This window comes from Xenia sp. Carnegie-2017, unplaced genomic scaffold (genome assembly GCF_021976095.1).
Source record: "Xenia sp. Carnegie-2017 unplaced genomic scaffold, XeniaSp_v1 HiC_scaffold_16, whole genome shotgun sequence".
Classification (NCBI taxonomy): Eukaryota; Metazoa; Cnidaria; class Anthozoa; order Malacalcyonacea; family Xeniidae; genus Xenia; species Xenia sp. Carnegie-2017.
The window spans coordinates 13,950,859-13,967,607 of record NW_025813469.1 but is presented as its reverse complement, the minus strand read 5'-3'; the positions used below and the strand labels follow the sequence as shown (position 1 = coordinate 13,967,607).

General features: G+C 32.6%; 3 protein-coding genes and 1 long non-coding RNA gene across 5 annotated transcripts; all 4 read right to left on the bottom strand.

Moving 5' to 3' along the window:
* Nucleotides 1–329: 329 nt before the first annotated feature.
* LOC124436632 lies at nt 330–4,242 on the bottom strand. Of its 2 annotated transcripts, XM_046986600.1 has the most exons (7): nt 4,027–4,236; nt 2,110–2,209; nt 1,721–1,897; nt 1,312–1,491; nt 1,170–1,217; nt 882–917; nt 330–790 (listed from the first exon to the last, which is right to left on the bottom strand). In XM_046986600.1, exons 2-7 carry the CDS (start codon nt 2,161–2,163, stop codon nt 770–772), a joined length of 516 nt encoding a protein of 171 aa, XP_046842556.1. In that variant the 5' UTR covers nt 2,164–2,209; nt 4,027–4,236; the 3' UTR covers nt 330–769. The 2 variants fall into 2 exon arrangements, with proteins under 2 accessions (XP_046842556.1, XP_046842557.1); XM_046986601.1 differs by lacking the exon at nt 1,312–1,491 and having other exon boundaries at nt 4,027–4,242.
* Nucleotides 4,243–5,060: 818 nt separating this feature from the next.
* LOC124436745 lies at nt 5,061–8,785 on the bottom strand. Its single transcript, XM_046986709.1, has 7 exons — nt 8,685–8,785; nt 7,304–7,394; nt 6,970–7,146; nt 6,453–6,632; nt 6,306–6,353; nt 5,490–5,522; nt 5,061–5,393 (listed from the first exon to the last, which is right to left on the bottom strand). Exons 2-7 carry the CDS (start codon nt 7,349–7,351, stop codon nt 5,376–5,378), a joined length of 504 nt encoding a protein of 167 aa, XP_046842665.1. The 5' UTR covers nt 7,352–7,394; nt 8,685–8,785; the 3' UTR covers nt 5,061–5,375.
* Nucleotides 8,786–9,402: 617 nt separating this feature from the next.
* Nucleotides 9,403–10,764, bottom strand: LOC124436773. The gene is made up of 2 exons (XR_006945477.1): nt 10,730–10,764; nt 9,403–9,807 (listed from the first exon to the last, which is right to left on the bottom strand). It is a non-coding gene; the product is annotated as an uncharacterized LOC124436773 (long non-coding RNA).
* Nucleotides 10,765–10,850: 86 nt separating this feature from the next.
* On the bottom strand, nt 10,851–11,838 carry LOC124436138. Its single transcript, XM_046986061.1, has 3 exons — nt 11,769–11,838; nt 11,193–11,378; nt 10,851–11,069 (listed from the first exon to the last, which is right to left on the bottom strand). The coding sequence occupies exons 1-3, from the start codon at nt 11,817–11,819 to the stop codon at nt 10,851–10,853; spliced, it is 456 nt and encodes a 151-aa protein (XP_046842017.1). The 5' UTR covers nt 11,820–11,838.
* Nucleotides 11,839–16,749: the final 4,911 nt, after the last annotated feature.

Below are 16,749 nucleotides of genomic sequence, written 5' to 3'. Positions count from 1 at the left end.
CGTGTAGCATGCGATAGTGATGCTCGTTCCAAGTCTGCGCGCGCCGTTCCTATGATATAAACCTTAGTTATTGCGTAACCTCATTAAATACAATGCTTTTAAACTCGTCGAATATAGAGTTTTACAAATTTGTCGTCAATTTATGGAATGGTATTTTCTTAGCAGAGTAATAATTGTGGACAACTTCAGTCTCCATTAAAGACATTTGATTTACAGCGAGTGGAATTTATCTTTACGATCTAAAAACGTTGGCAACGTATTTTTATGTGCATGGGAACGTGACATCACTCAACACTCAACTGAATAAACTGTAGTTCGAAAGGCAAATATATACAAGAATAAGCTTCTATATTTGTTGTCGCAGTGAGTTAGCAAGGCAGCAGATCTAAAGATAGCAGGCAAAATTTATAAATTTAGCTTATGAAATACATTTCTGGTAAAAGTATGGACACAAAATGCAATGCACTCTTCGTATAAAACGGACGTGACTACTATCCGATTACATAAGTCTTCATTCAATTGCTGGTATATAAAATGCTATAAGAACTAATTCTTAACTTTACATACGACATGCTATTGTATGATGATTTTCTACCACTCAAATGGTCTGTTTCAGGGCGGTAATGTCCCATTTTGGTTTTTGTTGTGACTTAACAATTTTACAACTATTAATCGTGAGCATCAAGGAATGTACAAATTTAACTTTTTTGTCTATTATTGTTATTTAACTGTTAATTGGTAGAAAGGCTTGCGCTTTTCACTTGAACTTTCAGTTTTCTTCCTCGTACAACTGAAAGAAATAGTGAAGACTTATTGTGAACTGTAAAGTTTACTGACAGTTAACCATGCAATGGAATTAACTAATAACAAAAATAACATACCATACATGGGACACATACGAATGCAATGTATCGAGTCTGCAAAAAAACATCAAATTTTAATAATGATACTGTGTGTTGACTGTTTTTTATGGCATGCAACAAACTAAACCATCATCAATAATGCACGAAGGATTAGGAATTAAGCTTTTCTTCTGCAAAAAGACCAGATGCTAAGACTTATAAAAGAACATATTGTCAAATAAACAAAAAAAATCAAGTTTGTTGAGTCGTATTTTGGGACTTTTCATTGCTATCATGTGACTTATAAATCTACTTTTGGTCACTTACTAAGCAAAACTCGACAATTAAAACAACAGCAGCAAGGAAAGAAAACACCTAAAAAAGAGTTTAGACATAGGTGATCTTTAAATAAATCTTCAGGAGAAATTGGGTTTCTTTCATTTTGTATCTATAAAGATATGTCACTTACGGAAGCAACAATAAGATAAGTACAACTGACATAATTATCTGTCTTTTGGAGCCAGTCACAAAATGAAGTGTTTGCTTTTGGTGTATTCATCTTGTCATTATTGTAGCTAGAATACGTGACTGCTAAAACAACACCAGCTGCGAACAGCAAAATGGCCAAAAAAACCGTGCTGAAATAAACCTAGAAATCGTGTAAAGTATTTGTTGGTTTTATTAGTTTATAATTTAGAAGGATTTGTTATTGTCAACCACATTGAAGAAGCTTACATAAATAGATGTCAGTGAGCAGGTCACTACAGATACTGAAAGTTATGTACACGCAAGCTTGCAAATTTTAAACTAAGTATTGTTGTTTTGTTTTGTGGAGAACCTTTGTCTCATAAGTAGCCGAACTCTAACTGATTACTTACCGTCGCTTTTAAATTTTTGAATACATTTATCATGATCATGACAACCAAACAAATCATTGTGGTGATAGTGGCAACCAATCCATATTCCAAATATCCTCTTTTTCCCCACCTGCAAATTTCGTCGTCTGCCTTGTCCAAGAATATGCTAAGTGTAGTGATAGCAACCACTAAAAAAACCTAGGGTGATGTTTTGTTATGATGAATCACTTTATATTTTATTTTCACTGGATTGGAAGATTTTTAAAAGCATAGTTTTTCTTTTCAACCCTTTAATTTAAGTAAAAGAATAACTTGGCCTTTTTTACGACTTTCATTTTGAAAGGGTGCATGGCTAAAGTTTATTGCATAATTATATTCAAAATATCTTGGAGAAACGCAGACCCACTTACCAATGCTATTGCCCATGATGCAATAGAACGCTTGTTTCTCTCAAAGTCAGTCATATGTTTTAATTTTGATCAAAAAGGATAATGCTTCAGTTGCTCTAAACTAAAATATGTAGAGTGATTTATAAAAATAAAAGACAGACATTAATACGTCCGAAGAAAGGGACATATTTAATTTGCTTAAACATTCTGTCTGTACATTTTGGCAATGTGCGTTGATTATATATTTGCGTTCTTTTGTCTGAAAAAAACACGTTCTTTTAATGCCTTTGAGCAAAATTTCTGCACTCATCTCTTTCACTGTCATTCAGCGTTTGCTACATTAGAATGCACGGGCGCTGATTGGTTGAATTTTATAAATCGTGTTTCGAAATAAAATTCTATATAAACACGGGAATTTCGGTCTCGCGGGTTGCGTGGTTTGTGTAGGAATTTTTTAAAGTAAAAATATAAACGATATGTAGATAGAATCGATAAATTGATGTTTTCAATATTGTTTTATCGGCTATATTTTACATCGGCTATGTTTTACAAAGGAAATACAAAACATATTTAATTGTTTCTATTGAGTTATAGAAGCATGCACTTGTACGAGTTTTGGAGAAACTCGAAATTATTGTGAACACTCTCACTTCGTGCTCAAGCTTGCCACGCAATTTCTGGCCTACATTGTAAAAAACTTCAGGATGTAATTTGATTGGCTGTGTATGAAGACGTAAAAGTTGAGCTCGCCGTGATGCATAGAACGTGATCAGATAATATGGATATCCTGTAAAGTTTTAGAAAGTATTTGCATCAAATTTTACTTCTTTATTGAAGAGTTATCTTTACTGTTTGTCCTAAAAGCATTGGAGCAAATCCTTCGCATTTTCAAAAACGAGTTTCACTTTAATTTAAAAGTTCTTTGTTTAGTGTAGTTTTCATAAAGAAGGCCGTAGCCAGCGGGAAGTGGTCTGCTTAAGTGTAATTACTAAATTGGCCAACTGATCTGCCCTCAAGTTCTTCCTAACGTTTCCTCGGTTTGAATAAGCTTGTGCGAACACATTAAACATTTTTTATTTTTAAACCAATCACGTCTATCAATATATACTATAGGCATTTAATTAGTTGAAAATTACACCCGCAGTGAAGTGGATAATGTTATTGATCGCGTGGGAAATACCAAGAATTGCATAAAGCATTTTTTCGTAATAATTTGAAACGTATATAAAGAGCTTTTTATAGTAGAAAATGAAATTAAATCACATTGACGACGCAATTAGTTTTAATAATTGTAGCTAAGGTAGATATTCACCTCATCTATAAGCCTAAGATTTATGGTAGTTGAAATGACTCCTCTTTTAAGAAATATTCGATGAAAATGCAAAGTGACTCCAGAACTGAATCGAACAATTTAAAATATTTTTGTTGTCATTAGTTCAAATATACTTCAACACAACATGTGTTAAACAGACTCGCATAAGATAAACGAACAGACTCATATAAGATAAACAAACAGACTCACATAAAGATAAATAAACTTCTTGATTGATTTAGTGTTGAGTAACAATCAAAGTAATCCTTTGAAGCAAAGATCCCACATGGCTCCTTAGAAAATGTCAGTGACGGATTAAGCTTAATTAGGCAGAATAAATAGGGCCTTCAATCAAAAATTTCAAATACTTTTGCTACGATGTTTTTTCACGGTTATGAATATCCGATTATTTTCATTTTACAAATCGAATTAATTTTACTGCATTTTGAAACGTAAATGTATCCGATATAAGCTGCTATATTTTATTTTGAGTTACGCCACTTAAAAAAATTATTGAAATTCTTGTTTGCTTGCTTGACTAAAAGAAGCGTTTGTCGTGTCAGAAAAAATAGTGTCCGTTAAAGTTTTTTGAAATAACTCATTAAATACTATTTAAATAAACTTACCGAAATGCGTATTGAGAATTCCCTGTAAATGATAAATTACCACTGCATTACATCTTTCGTTGACTATAATTTGGGAGCATTTGAAAGTTAGGCGTGGGTAGATTCGGCTTGCATAATGCATCCAGTTGGAGTTGAAGTCAGTGGTCAACAAGCATTAGTGAAAACCGACTCATAGCTGTGAACCAGGTAACAGTAACGTCAGAATCTGTTTAATCAGCCAAGAGGTTTGTACATCTAGGTAAATCTGTTTAACTTATGCTGTGTTGAAGTATATTTGTACGGATAGCAACAAAATATTTTAAATTGTTTATTCCGTTCGGTTACCGAATATGATTTTCAAGGAATATTTCTCGATGAGAAGTCATAGCGTTTAAAATTCGATGATTTGTAGTTATATAAATAAGATTAAATTCCACCCTTTTGTGTCTTTATAGTAATAATCAACATTATCCCTTGATTCTTTGTAAGATCACAACCTTGACAGTGGTCGATTATGCTTAGGGCAGAATCACTGAAGCAAGGCTTGCAGATCAAAATTCAAAATACTTTCGTAATAATTAATATAATCTCATCCATCAATGACCAAGTTGCTTTTAATCACAGTATAAAAACAATCAATAGTCTCAGTTCCACTTTGTAACTTGGTGATGTATATCTAATTAGATTTTTAATGTACAGCCGATTCTGGTTGAGCTTTGAACGGAAATATTTGTTACGTTTGTTCGAAATATTTGTCAAGTGACGTTTCCATTCACATAAAGGATCGTGACTAAAACACCACACGAGTACGTACGAGTACATACGAGTGACATGTTCTCGTGTGGTGTTTTAGTCGCGATCCACATAAAGAAGCATTGCTGTAATCATTATCTGTCAAACGGAACGACGTACTTTTTGATAAAAATGCGGGGAGGTACATAACTAAATATTTTACTTTTAAACTCATCGAATAAAGAGTTTTACAGATTTTCCAGCAATACACAGACTGATTTTACGTATTTTCTTAGCAGAGTAATAACAGTAGACAACTTCAGTTTGTACTGGAAATGTTCTCTGTATTTATAAATATCCGACGTTACATCATGAACATTTTAATGCTTTTTGAGTGCGCTTCAGAAAGAAAGCAGGTGTAATGAGTGTATTTTCTGCTATACCTTCTTGGAAGTGAAGGCTTCACATTTTAATTAATTATTTTTTGTTGGAATGATTATAAGAAGTAACACAACGTAATACAATTATTTATTATGAATACATTCGAGTGTACAAATGTAGTGCAATTGTCTATGTAATAATTTTATTTAAGTGTGAATTAGAAGACATTTCCATGTGTTTTCTCTAAACATTGAGTTTTATTCCTCTTCACAACACTAAAAGAAATAATATAAAATTGATGGTTATATTGATAATGAAAATTGGAAAATTTTAGAGTTAAATATTGGAAGTAAAATATCGAAATAACATACAACGCAACTGCAATCGACTCTTACATTCCCAGCCTGCAAAAAAAACAAACTTTTGATGAAGATACTGCGTGTTAACGATTTTTATGTCGTACAACAAACAAAACTCTCAGATTCTCATTAAAAATGCCTTAACTCCTTATAGGAACTAAAGAAGTGTCATATGTAAAGTATACGTGCATCAAATGTTTGTCAATGTATGCTTTTCAATCAGTTTATTCCAGTCAAAATTATAATAAAACTTAATACATACTTTTAAAAGTATATCTGCGCCTAATTAAATTATGGAAGTTCAAAACTCCATGAAACTACTCTTAACGAATAAACAAAACATATTACATGAAAGAAGAACATTTATTGGAATAATTTCGTCTATAAATGACAAAACCATATGAATTATTTAGCACAAACTTGTAAACACAGCTTAGCTACGAATCTGTTCTGACAATCTTACTATGCAAGTTGATGGTTACAACAACTTATCAACAAGTTTTTCAAACAAACAGCTTGCTGTCAACCATTTTGCAACAATTAACATGTTATAGGTCTGCGAATAAGTTCAGACTTTTTCAGTCAAAATGTCTTGACAAAAATATCCGTTTTACATGTGTAGGTCACATATAAAAAGTAAACTCTAAAGCTTTTGTGATATTTACTGATCAACTTAAAACAATCTAAGCGAATTTTCACTCAATGCATGTACCTCAATACACAATCGACAACTCCCCATCTAAAACCTATAGCTTTTAGCAGTATAATGTGATTTGAAAATCTACTGTAAAAGTGCTTGTAGGGTGGAAGTAATGCAAGGTCACTTACACAGGAAGCTTCGAAAAGCAAAGCAAGAGCAGCCAAGAATGAAACCGCCTATAGTAAAGAAAAATGTTTCTATATTTATAAGATAACTTCACATAAACTTATAACTAAGTAATTTTGATTTTTTTTATCTGAGGACTTGCTACTTACAGAGGCGCCGATAAGATAAGTACAACTGGCAAAATTATGCGTTTTTTGGAGCCAGTCACAAAAGGTGGTGTTTGCTTGTGGAGTATTCATCTTGTCACTATTGTAGCTAGCATGTGTGACAGCTAAGACAACACCAGCTGCAATCAGCGTCATGACCAGAACAATCTTGCTCATAACAATCTTAAAGTCAAATACAGTATTTGTTGGTTTTGCTCATATTTGTCGGCTTATTAATTTAGTCATGATAACTTGATAATATAAATTGGTTTTATTAACGATGGGTATAGAATGAGTTCATTAGAGATTGTCTGTTGTTTAAAATACAAGACATATATTGACATTTTCATATGAGCCCTAAAGAATGCAAACGTATATAAAACATCAAGCCATACATTGGAATTTTGTAAACAAAGTAATTATACTTGTTTTAAAATTATAGAGTAATGTTATTTTTGTTTTGTGGAGAATTTTAGTCGCATAACAAACGAGAGAGCTGACTATGATGTTGATTACTTACCACTACAGAAGAATTTTTAAATAAATTTAAGAATATCATGGCTATTACAGCAGTCAGAGCGGTAATAGTGGCGTTCATTCCAAATTCCAAATTTCCTCTTTTTCCAAAAATGCATATTCCGTCATCCGTCTTGTCCAAAAATATACCAAGTGTAATGAGGACAATCATTAAAAATACCTAGAGCCGGTAACGCAATGTTAATTTACATTTCACTTTCTTATCATCTCTCAATTGTTAAAAAAAATTACTTTGACTTGCCAGAAAGAAAATGTGATTAAAATCTATTGCATATAATTGTTAGCAAGATATCTTGGCTAAATGCAGACACACTTACTAATGCTATTATCAAAGATACAATGGAGCAGACGTTTCTCTCAGCCATTTGTTAATTTTGCTCCTGATAGATAATGCTGCAGTTGGTGAAACTAAAATAAGTAAGATAATTGATAGAAAGCAAAAATGATAGCAAAGGCAAGCTTCAAAACGTTTTCTTCATATGGATATATATTAAAAAGCCTTAATTTGTAAGATCTTCAATATTGAGAAACATAAGAGACATTGTGAAGAGATGAGAAATCTCTTTTTTGCTTCCTCTCATGTTTATTTTTAAAAAATGGCCATGTAAGTCTGTTCACTTTCCTTTCATGAAGCTGATTTCTAAAAGCTTTAAATTTGTGATGTTGCACGGTGTTTATAATGACAGACCAAAACATTACATGCAATGTCTTGAGACAAACTATAGGAGTGAAGCTTGCATGTTTAGCAACAACAAGAGAATCACCAATTATGTCTTCTTCAATCTCAATAGCCTTTATTTCAATGTTGGATCTCATAAGTTCAGCAAGCCCACTTTTTCTGGTGAAGTATTAGTTGTACTTTCATTTATACACAAATCACAATGAGGTTTTTATCATCTTCGAAACATTTGGCATGCTACCTGCCTATTTACACAGAAAATTTCTTTACTTTTTACGTAGTGGCTAGCTTCTCGTGCAGAGCTGAAATCCGCAAAAATGTGACAAATATATATTGATAATTATGATTAATAATTATATTAATAATGGCGATTAGTTATGTCAAAATGAGAATTTTTTATAAATATTTTTATGAACAATTTGTCCATGGATAAAAGATTTCCGTATTGTAGCTACATCAACTTAAATTATGAGAAATATCTTTTGGTCGCCTTTTTGTGATTACAGCAATCAAACCTACGTATTTGTGAAATGTAAAATTTGTAACTTTCATTTGGGATTTGAATTAAAAGACAATTGGCTTAATAACTGTATATTCTTCAATAGCTAGTTTGAAATGCATTTTGTCTGCCCGTGAAGACTTTCTCAAGCTGCCATGAAAGCGATAATGCAATAAACCGTGTCGATAGATAATACCAAGAAATAGTACAAAAGCATTTTTCCCCGTAATTTTGTCTTATTAAAAGAATTCTTAATGCTAAATAAAAGCGAAACAAATTAACAAATTCTACGACGCAATAAGTTTTTATATGATAGCGTATCTTTTCAATTTAGCTTCTAAAATCACCCGAGGGTTATTTTTACATCCTATTTGAAACGCAATGGTGCCCTATTTAAAAAATTTTTGACAATGCGAAACAATACTAGAAATGAAGAAATCTTTCTTCTGGTTTGTGTATCATCCGTTCAAGTGCTTCTATCAATATAAGTTATCTAGACTTACTAAGAAAACGGACTTACCTTAAATAGGAAACTTTCTGAAAATATGATAAAAAGTACAGAAAAGTTAAAACTTTCACCTCTGTTTCTTGGTAAGATCACATCTAACTACTTAGAGATTGTTATTGACGTACTTAACATAAATGGAAACAAAGTATGACACAAATTTGAAATTCAAATTACCTTCGTAACAATGTTATTGAATATGAATCTCCAAACAATATAACGTACAAGATAAACTGCTTTTAAATGTATTTTGAAATTTAAATACATCAAGAATAAGCTGATGTAAGATTTTTTTGCCAGTTTTTATAAAATACCTTAACCATTACAGCATAAATGAACGCTTTTCTCAGACAAAACCAAACCATCTCAGGGCATATTTTTTAAACAACTATTATAAAGATTATGGTAAAATTTTAGAACAACGCTTGCGCAGTAAAACTTAAATTCGTCATTGAAATCGTCATGAGCTTGACCTCAAACTATTGCCCAACCTTCGCCGTGACGTAACTTCTGCATAAATATGCTACAGCCAAATCTGTATTGAGCGGACATCCTGTGTTAAGCGGACATCCTGTGTTAATCGGACGATTCGTGAAGTCCAAAATTTAATGCCATATAGCTAATTCGTAGTTATGAAACTTCTATCATGCGAACACCTTCATTAAACGGAAACTAGTCTGTTTTAAGAGGGTGTACGCTTAATGCTGGTTTAACTGTAACTACACAACGGAAATTTCCATGTAACTGCAATGTGTTTATCTCACAGTAATGAATGGATAATATGACAACAGTGCAATTATAGTAAATTAAATACATCCTTGGTCAATAAAAAATATTTTAAATTATAATAATTCATACTTCACTACTGGGAATGACGTTGATGACGTAAGAACATGAAAATCTATTTTAGAAGTTTAATTTGTAGCAACTCTCGTAAATTCTTTAGTGAAATATTGTGCAGTTTAATTTTAATGTTTGTGATGATATATGGTAAGAGCAAAAGCAAGTTCTCCATCATTGAGTATATATGTATGTATCTTTGCATTTATCACATGCCAATGGTAAAGTTGAATGAATATATTCAATTCGCTTAAATAACACTGTATTCTGAGTGTGCATTGCATCTTTTAATCCACATCTAAAATTTGACAAAAAAGAACTAAATAAAAAGGAGAAAAGAGAAAGTAAAAATTTCAACAACTATTGGGAACTATTAAGCATCGTACACTATAACTTTATTGAGTTACATTGTTCCAATTGGCTGAGCGGTCTGCATGTGATGTTGCATGTCATCGTATACTATAACTTTTTTGAGTTACATTGTTCCGATTGGCTGGGCGGTCTGCATGTGATGTTGCATGTCATCGTATACTATAACTTTTTTGAGTTACATTGTTCTGATTGGCTGGGCGGTCTGCATGTGATGTTGCATGTCATCGTACACTATAACTTTATTGAGTTACATTGTTCCGATTGGCTGGGCGGTCTGCATGTGATGTTGCATGTCATCGTACACTATAACTTTATTGAGTTACATTGTTCCGATTGGCTGGGCGGTCTGCATGTGATGTTGCATGTCATCGTACACTATAACTTTATTGAGTTACATTGTTCCGATTGGCTGGGCGGTCTGCATGTGATGTTGCATGTCATCGTACACTATAACTTTATTGAGTTACATTGTTCCGATTGGCTGGGCGGTCTGCATGGATGTTGCATGTCATCGTACACTATAACTTTATTGAGTTACATTGTTCCGATTGGCTGGGCGGTCTGCATGTGATGTTGCATGTCATCGTATACTATAACTTTTTTGAGTTACATTGTTCTGATTGGCTGGGAGGTCTGCATGTGATGTTGCATGTCATCGTATACTATAACTTTTTTGAGTTACATTGTTCTGATTGGCTGGGAGATCTGCATGTGATGTTGCATGTCAAAAGGTGCCAACTATATACATGCATCCTCTTTACCCCATCAAGTACCTCTACTTTGTTAAGTGCACTATGTAACTTACAAATATAGTGTAAAACGTAGATATAGGAAGAAAAATCACTTACAAGGCCTGCCTCAATGATCAAGAAGGAAAAAGCAAAAATGCAAAATACCTAAAGAAAGTAAGAGTTTTTATATGTAAGAAAACTTTGGACAAACATTTAAAGAAAGTCAGTTTCTTTTTTTTTATAAATGTCTATTTACAAACGACGACATGCTACTTACAGAACTCCACACAAGATAATCACAATTGCCGTGATTGCTTGACTTTTTAAGCCATTGGCAAAATGTCATGAGTCCTTCGACCGTATTCTTCTTATTATTGTCATAGTTTGTATGTGCTTTGGCTAAGACACATCCAGCTGTCAACACCAATAAGGCTACTATAACTCTGCCCCACAACACCTTAAAATCAGACATTGTTAATATGTAGAATAAGGACTTCATCATGATGTTAATTAGGAATACCTAAGCAGTGTACGCTACTAGAGCTAACGTCAAGGGCCTGGAAAGGAGTTTGCTTGTTACCTTCACACTTTCATCATTTAAAATTTTCCGTAGATAAAACACTATAATGAAAACGAGACTGATTAAAGAGACTGTAATGACGCTCAATCCATACGTCAAGGCGCCTATGTCGTTCCATTTTTCGATTACATCATTTGTCATTATCATAAAAGTACCAAGTGTGCAGACGGCAGCCAGCAAGCAAATCTGAAAAAGTACATAACGTTATTTACTCTTATTTATGAAATACATAATGTAGTTCTTATGTCTCGTTTATCTTCTAGGATAAAAGCGTAGGATATTTTGTATTTGGCGAGTCTTTAAAAAAAATAGCCTGACACACCTAGATGTTTGAGTATAGGTCAGTAGAAACGCCTTAAACTGACTTTCATTTTTCAAAATATTTGATTTTATAAAATACCGATGCTGATAAAGTTTCATTAGTTTATTTTTAACAAGAATTCAAATTTTTTGTAACTTAATTTCATGTGACCATTATGCTCAATACAATCATGTAGATTAAATTTTATAAACGAATAATGTGACCAATGTGTCAGTCATTACACGTAGGTAAAATATTTAGGAAAACAGACTTACAGATGCTGTAAACCACGAGCCTAAAGAATACGCTCCTATATTATTGGCCATCTAAAACTTTTTTTGTTGAACTGCAACGGTAAAAAGAAAAAGACCAACAACATGACGAGCATTGATGATATAAAATGTAATTCGCTTTATCTTTAAAGTGTCCAGGATCGTTTGTAAAAAAAACACCAGTGACATGTAAATGACAATGTTGAGAAACTATTATTAAAGTCAAAGAATATTTACCTGATAAATCATAAACAATTTGCTACATGAGAAAACTACCCATTTTCCCCTTTTGAATAATTTGATTGTCTGAGAAGTCTTTTAAACTGAGCCAATTGTTATGATATATTTGAAGTATCAAAATAATTTCGTATTTTAAGAATTTAAGTAATGAACAAAGCAGGCGATGCAAAAGGTGTTATTGGTATACTATCTAAGAATCAGAGAACCGTAGTATGTGAAACGCAATGACGTCTATTTCAAGAAATATTGAAATATCAGCCCCATAAACCTAAAGGGATTTTTATCCATAGTTATCGTGAGGAACATTTTGTACGCGTGTAGAAATATTCTGTTTCATACACTACATTTATTTTCGAATTATCTGCTTCGTTTTAACCTTAAAAATCAGACACGTTGTTGTTTTTGCTTAATACAATAAAAAATTCATGAATAACAATAAAATTTTAGAACAAAGCTGAAAAATTCATTATGATATGCTTCTCAGAAATATGTAAAATCGAAAGAAGTCAAAAATATGAAAATCTTAGTGTGTGTACGTTGCAGTGAATATTTCAACTCCAGGAAATATTTCAACATTTGTCTTGAGCTATCGAAGTTAATCTTTATCGTTTTAAAAAACAAATTGTAGTCTAGTTAATTAGTTCTTTGTTTTGTGTAAATTTAGCTCTCAATATTTCATACACCATAGTCTGCATAAACATAATCGCTTTATATTTACAAAATTTTCATCATATTTTTTAACGTTGCTACATTATTTCTCAAAGCGAGAGGAGGACTAAAAAACCAAGCGTGCATTTTGGTGCTATGATTGAATTGACGATAAGGATAAACTTGCACAAGTAACTAAACCAAAGCAAATACGAAAGATTATTTCACCATTAATTTATCAGTTTGTGGACAAACTATTCGACTTTCGTTGAGTAACTTACTTTTGTATGTTGAAAGCGACTTTTGACTGCGACTTGGTTCCTTAATCTTTGAGACAAGTTCGTCAACAACTTCGTGGAAAACAGTCACTTTTTGTTTGAAATATGATGAAAATGTGGATTGTTTAAGAAATGTTTCATGAATTATTAATAAAAGCTTTGATACATCAACCAATCATAATGATGAAATGAGTTCATAACAACGATTTACGCTCTGTTACGTATGTTAAGCTGGTTTTCATGTAGCTGTAGTATATCTAAACCATTAAAGCGAAACTAAACCTTTTTGATTATTGCAACGACGACAAAACGCAGGAAAAAGGTCGTAACCACTACTGCCACTCGCTTTCCTCAGACAAGTGGTCAACAGTTGCCACGACGTAACTTTAGCATAGACATATTGTTTACGGAAATTTCCATTGAATATGGTGTTGTTTTTAATGTTGTCGACGTTATATTAAAGGATGCTGAATACTTTATATTAGATGTTCTTTGTGTTTCTTTGTGTTCCTGATGTATTTGGACACACGCAATCAAAATAATTAGGTATCCACTTTTAGCAGTGTTTGTATTTTTGGCGGGAAGTAGCTACCTTTCAAATGTTGAACTGTAGACTCGGTTGCCAAAGAAAATCTACTTTGAATGTTTTGTTCTGATTGGCTCTCATAATTGCTTCTTTCTTTGACCAACCAATCTAGAACACTTTTATAAAAAAAATTGCCCTGGTATTTAAATTTTTTTGACCTGGCATTTCGTATTTTTGACCTATCCATTATCCATTATGACCGTACGGTGTCCGGTATGTAGAATAGCACCGTGGTATCCCTGCCTGTCCCTATCCATTATCCTTTACCGTACGGTGTCCGGTATGTAGAATAGCACCGTGGTATCCCGTTGAAAGTTGAGTCATTTTAATAACTTAATCAGTTTGCACAAAAAATGTTTAGATTTAAGTGTAGGTAATACTATAGTCCGGTTTTATTGGAAATCTTACTCCTTACTGAATTGTTTCGAACATTCTTGTTTATCTGTTCAAAATGTCGAATCTCATAAGGAAATTTGATTGAAATGTTAAATGTCTAGAAATATCTCACTTGTCCCTGCATGCGTCTGGTCCCAACTAGTGGCTTTCAACTGTAAAAATTTGTTTTTTAACTCAAGCTCAAGAACATATATTATTAATACAGGTTGCATTGGTTAATGTTTTTGGGACTGGAAACATGCGTTTTCATGCACGGTGTTCTGCTATCGTTAAAGGGCTTAAAAATTTTACTACTTAAATTATAGTTTCATTTAACAGAACTTTAAAAAGGACAATGTATTTTCTAAAACAATTTGTGCATATCTCTTTTCATTCTCGTAATATTGAAGTTTTCGTAATGTCCGATCAACCCAACTTTCGACGTCATTTTTCAAAACGAGTCCCCGGAAAGTTTTCAACATCTTTTATATTTAAGTCAACTTTTGGTTGAAATGATCATGCAATTGTTTATACCATTAACTCTTCAAAATTAAGGGAACTCTGCTCCGTTGAGGTAACAAATCGGCAAACATACCTGCTATTTCAAATTCTCATTATGAAAAATGACGTAGAAAGTTGGGTAGATCGGACATTACAAAAACTTCAATATTTCGAGAATGAAAAGAGATATGCACAAACTGTTTTAGAAAGTATACTGTCATTTTCAAATTTCTGTTAAATGAAATATAATTTAAGTAGTAAAATTTTTAAGTCATACGCCCTTTAAATGACACCATGTAGGTGAGGTGACAACTTGCATCTAGATGTCCGTTTTCCTGTACAAAAATGCGCTTTCATGGAAGAAATCCTCAAAACATGTTTAACACTTTTAGTTAAGTGCATGCATGCATACCTAGGACAATCAATAGCAATGTTTCATGGGATCTCTCATGTTATAAAAAACAAAACAGGAAAAACAAGTTAAATATGATACTATCTGCTATATTATCTAGTCTACAATTAAAGACTTCTTAATAGAGTTATACAATTAGTAATACAACTAGTTACAACCATTAATTATGAGCAGCATCGAGTGTAGAAATGTAATGTCTCTATTGTTTATGTAACAATGTTATTTAAGTGTAAATTTGTGGAAAAGCTTGCATGTATCACTTGATCTCTCGGTCTCCTTCCATCCACAAGTTAAAGAAATTATTTAGCGAAGACTGATAATGATAAAATCTGCTAACTGTTAGCCAGTAGAAGACACAAAAAACAAAAATAACATACCATACATGGGACACAGACGAGTGCAACGTACCGAGACTGCAAAAAAAGATGACCTTTTAATGAAGATATTAACTGTGTGTTGACTATTTTTATGTTATGCAACAAACTAAACCATCATTAATAATAGCCTAAGTTAGAAATTAAGTTTTTCTTCAGTCTAAAAAGGCAAGATGCTAAGACTTACAATGGAATATATTCGTATTAAATGACGTTACATTCTTATCGCGTGAATTAAATCTAGTTTCACTTACTACGCAGAACTCGACAATTAAAATAACAGCAGCAAGGAAAGAAAACACCTAAAAAACGAGTTTAGACAAAGGCGATCTTTAGATAAATCTTCAGGAGAAATTAGGTTGCTCTTCATTTTGTATCTATAAAGATATGCTACTTACGGAAGCGACAATAAGATAAGTACAACTGGCATAATTATTTGTCTTTTGGAGCAAGTCACACAATGACGTGTTTGCTTTTGGATTATTCATCTTGTCATTATTGTAGCTAGAATGGGTGACAGCTAAAACAAAACCAGCTGCTAACAGCAAAATGGCCAAAACAACCGTGCTGAGATAAACCTAAAAATCATGTACAATGTTCGTTGGTTTTATTTGTGCAAGGTAGTAAGGATATGTTACTGTTTAACGACACTGAATAAGTTTATACAATAGATGTCAGTGACCACTGACCAGGTCACTACAGATATATAAATTATGCACACGCATGTATTGTTGTTTTGTTTTGTGGAGAACCTTAGTCTCATAAGTAGCCGAACTCTCACTGATTTCTTACCATCACTTTTAGACTTTTGAATACAAATATCATGATCATGATAGCCAAACAAATCATTGTGGTGATAGTGGCAACCAATCCATATTCCAAATATCCTCTTTTTCCCCACCTGCAAATTTCGTCGTCTGCCTTGTCCAAGAATATGCTAAGTGTAGTGATAGCAACCACTAAAAACCTAGGGTGATGTTATGTTGAATCACTTTATATTTTATTTTCACTGGATTGGAAGATTTTTAAAAGGATAGTTTTTCTTTTCAACCTTCAAATTTAAGTAAAAGAATAACTTGGCCTTTTTTATGCCTTCATTTTGAAAGGGTGCATGGCATACGTTTATTGCATAATTATATTTAAAATATCTTGGTTAAATGCAGACCCACTCACCAATGCTATTGTCCACGAAACAATGGAGCGCTTGCTTATCTCAAAGTCGCTCATTATGTTTTAATTTTTCTCCCGAAGGATAATGCTGCCGTTGTTCTAAACTATAGCATGTAAAGGGATTTATAAAAAAAGCGAAGACAGATATTAATATGTCCTGATAAATGGACATACTTAACTAGCTAATAAACATTCTGTCTGTACTTTTTGACAATGTATATTGATCTTCTTTTGTCTCAAGAAAAATAATCATTCTAGATTACGACCTTTGTATTTTCATGTAAAATTTTTTGATGCCTTTAGGCAAATGTCCTTCAATTATCCTTTCATTATCACTCAGCATTTGCTAACATCGTAATGCACGCCTGCTGATTAATTGAACGATAAAAAATCGTGTTTC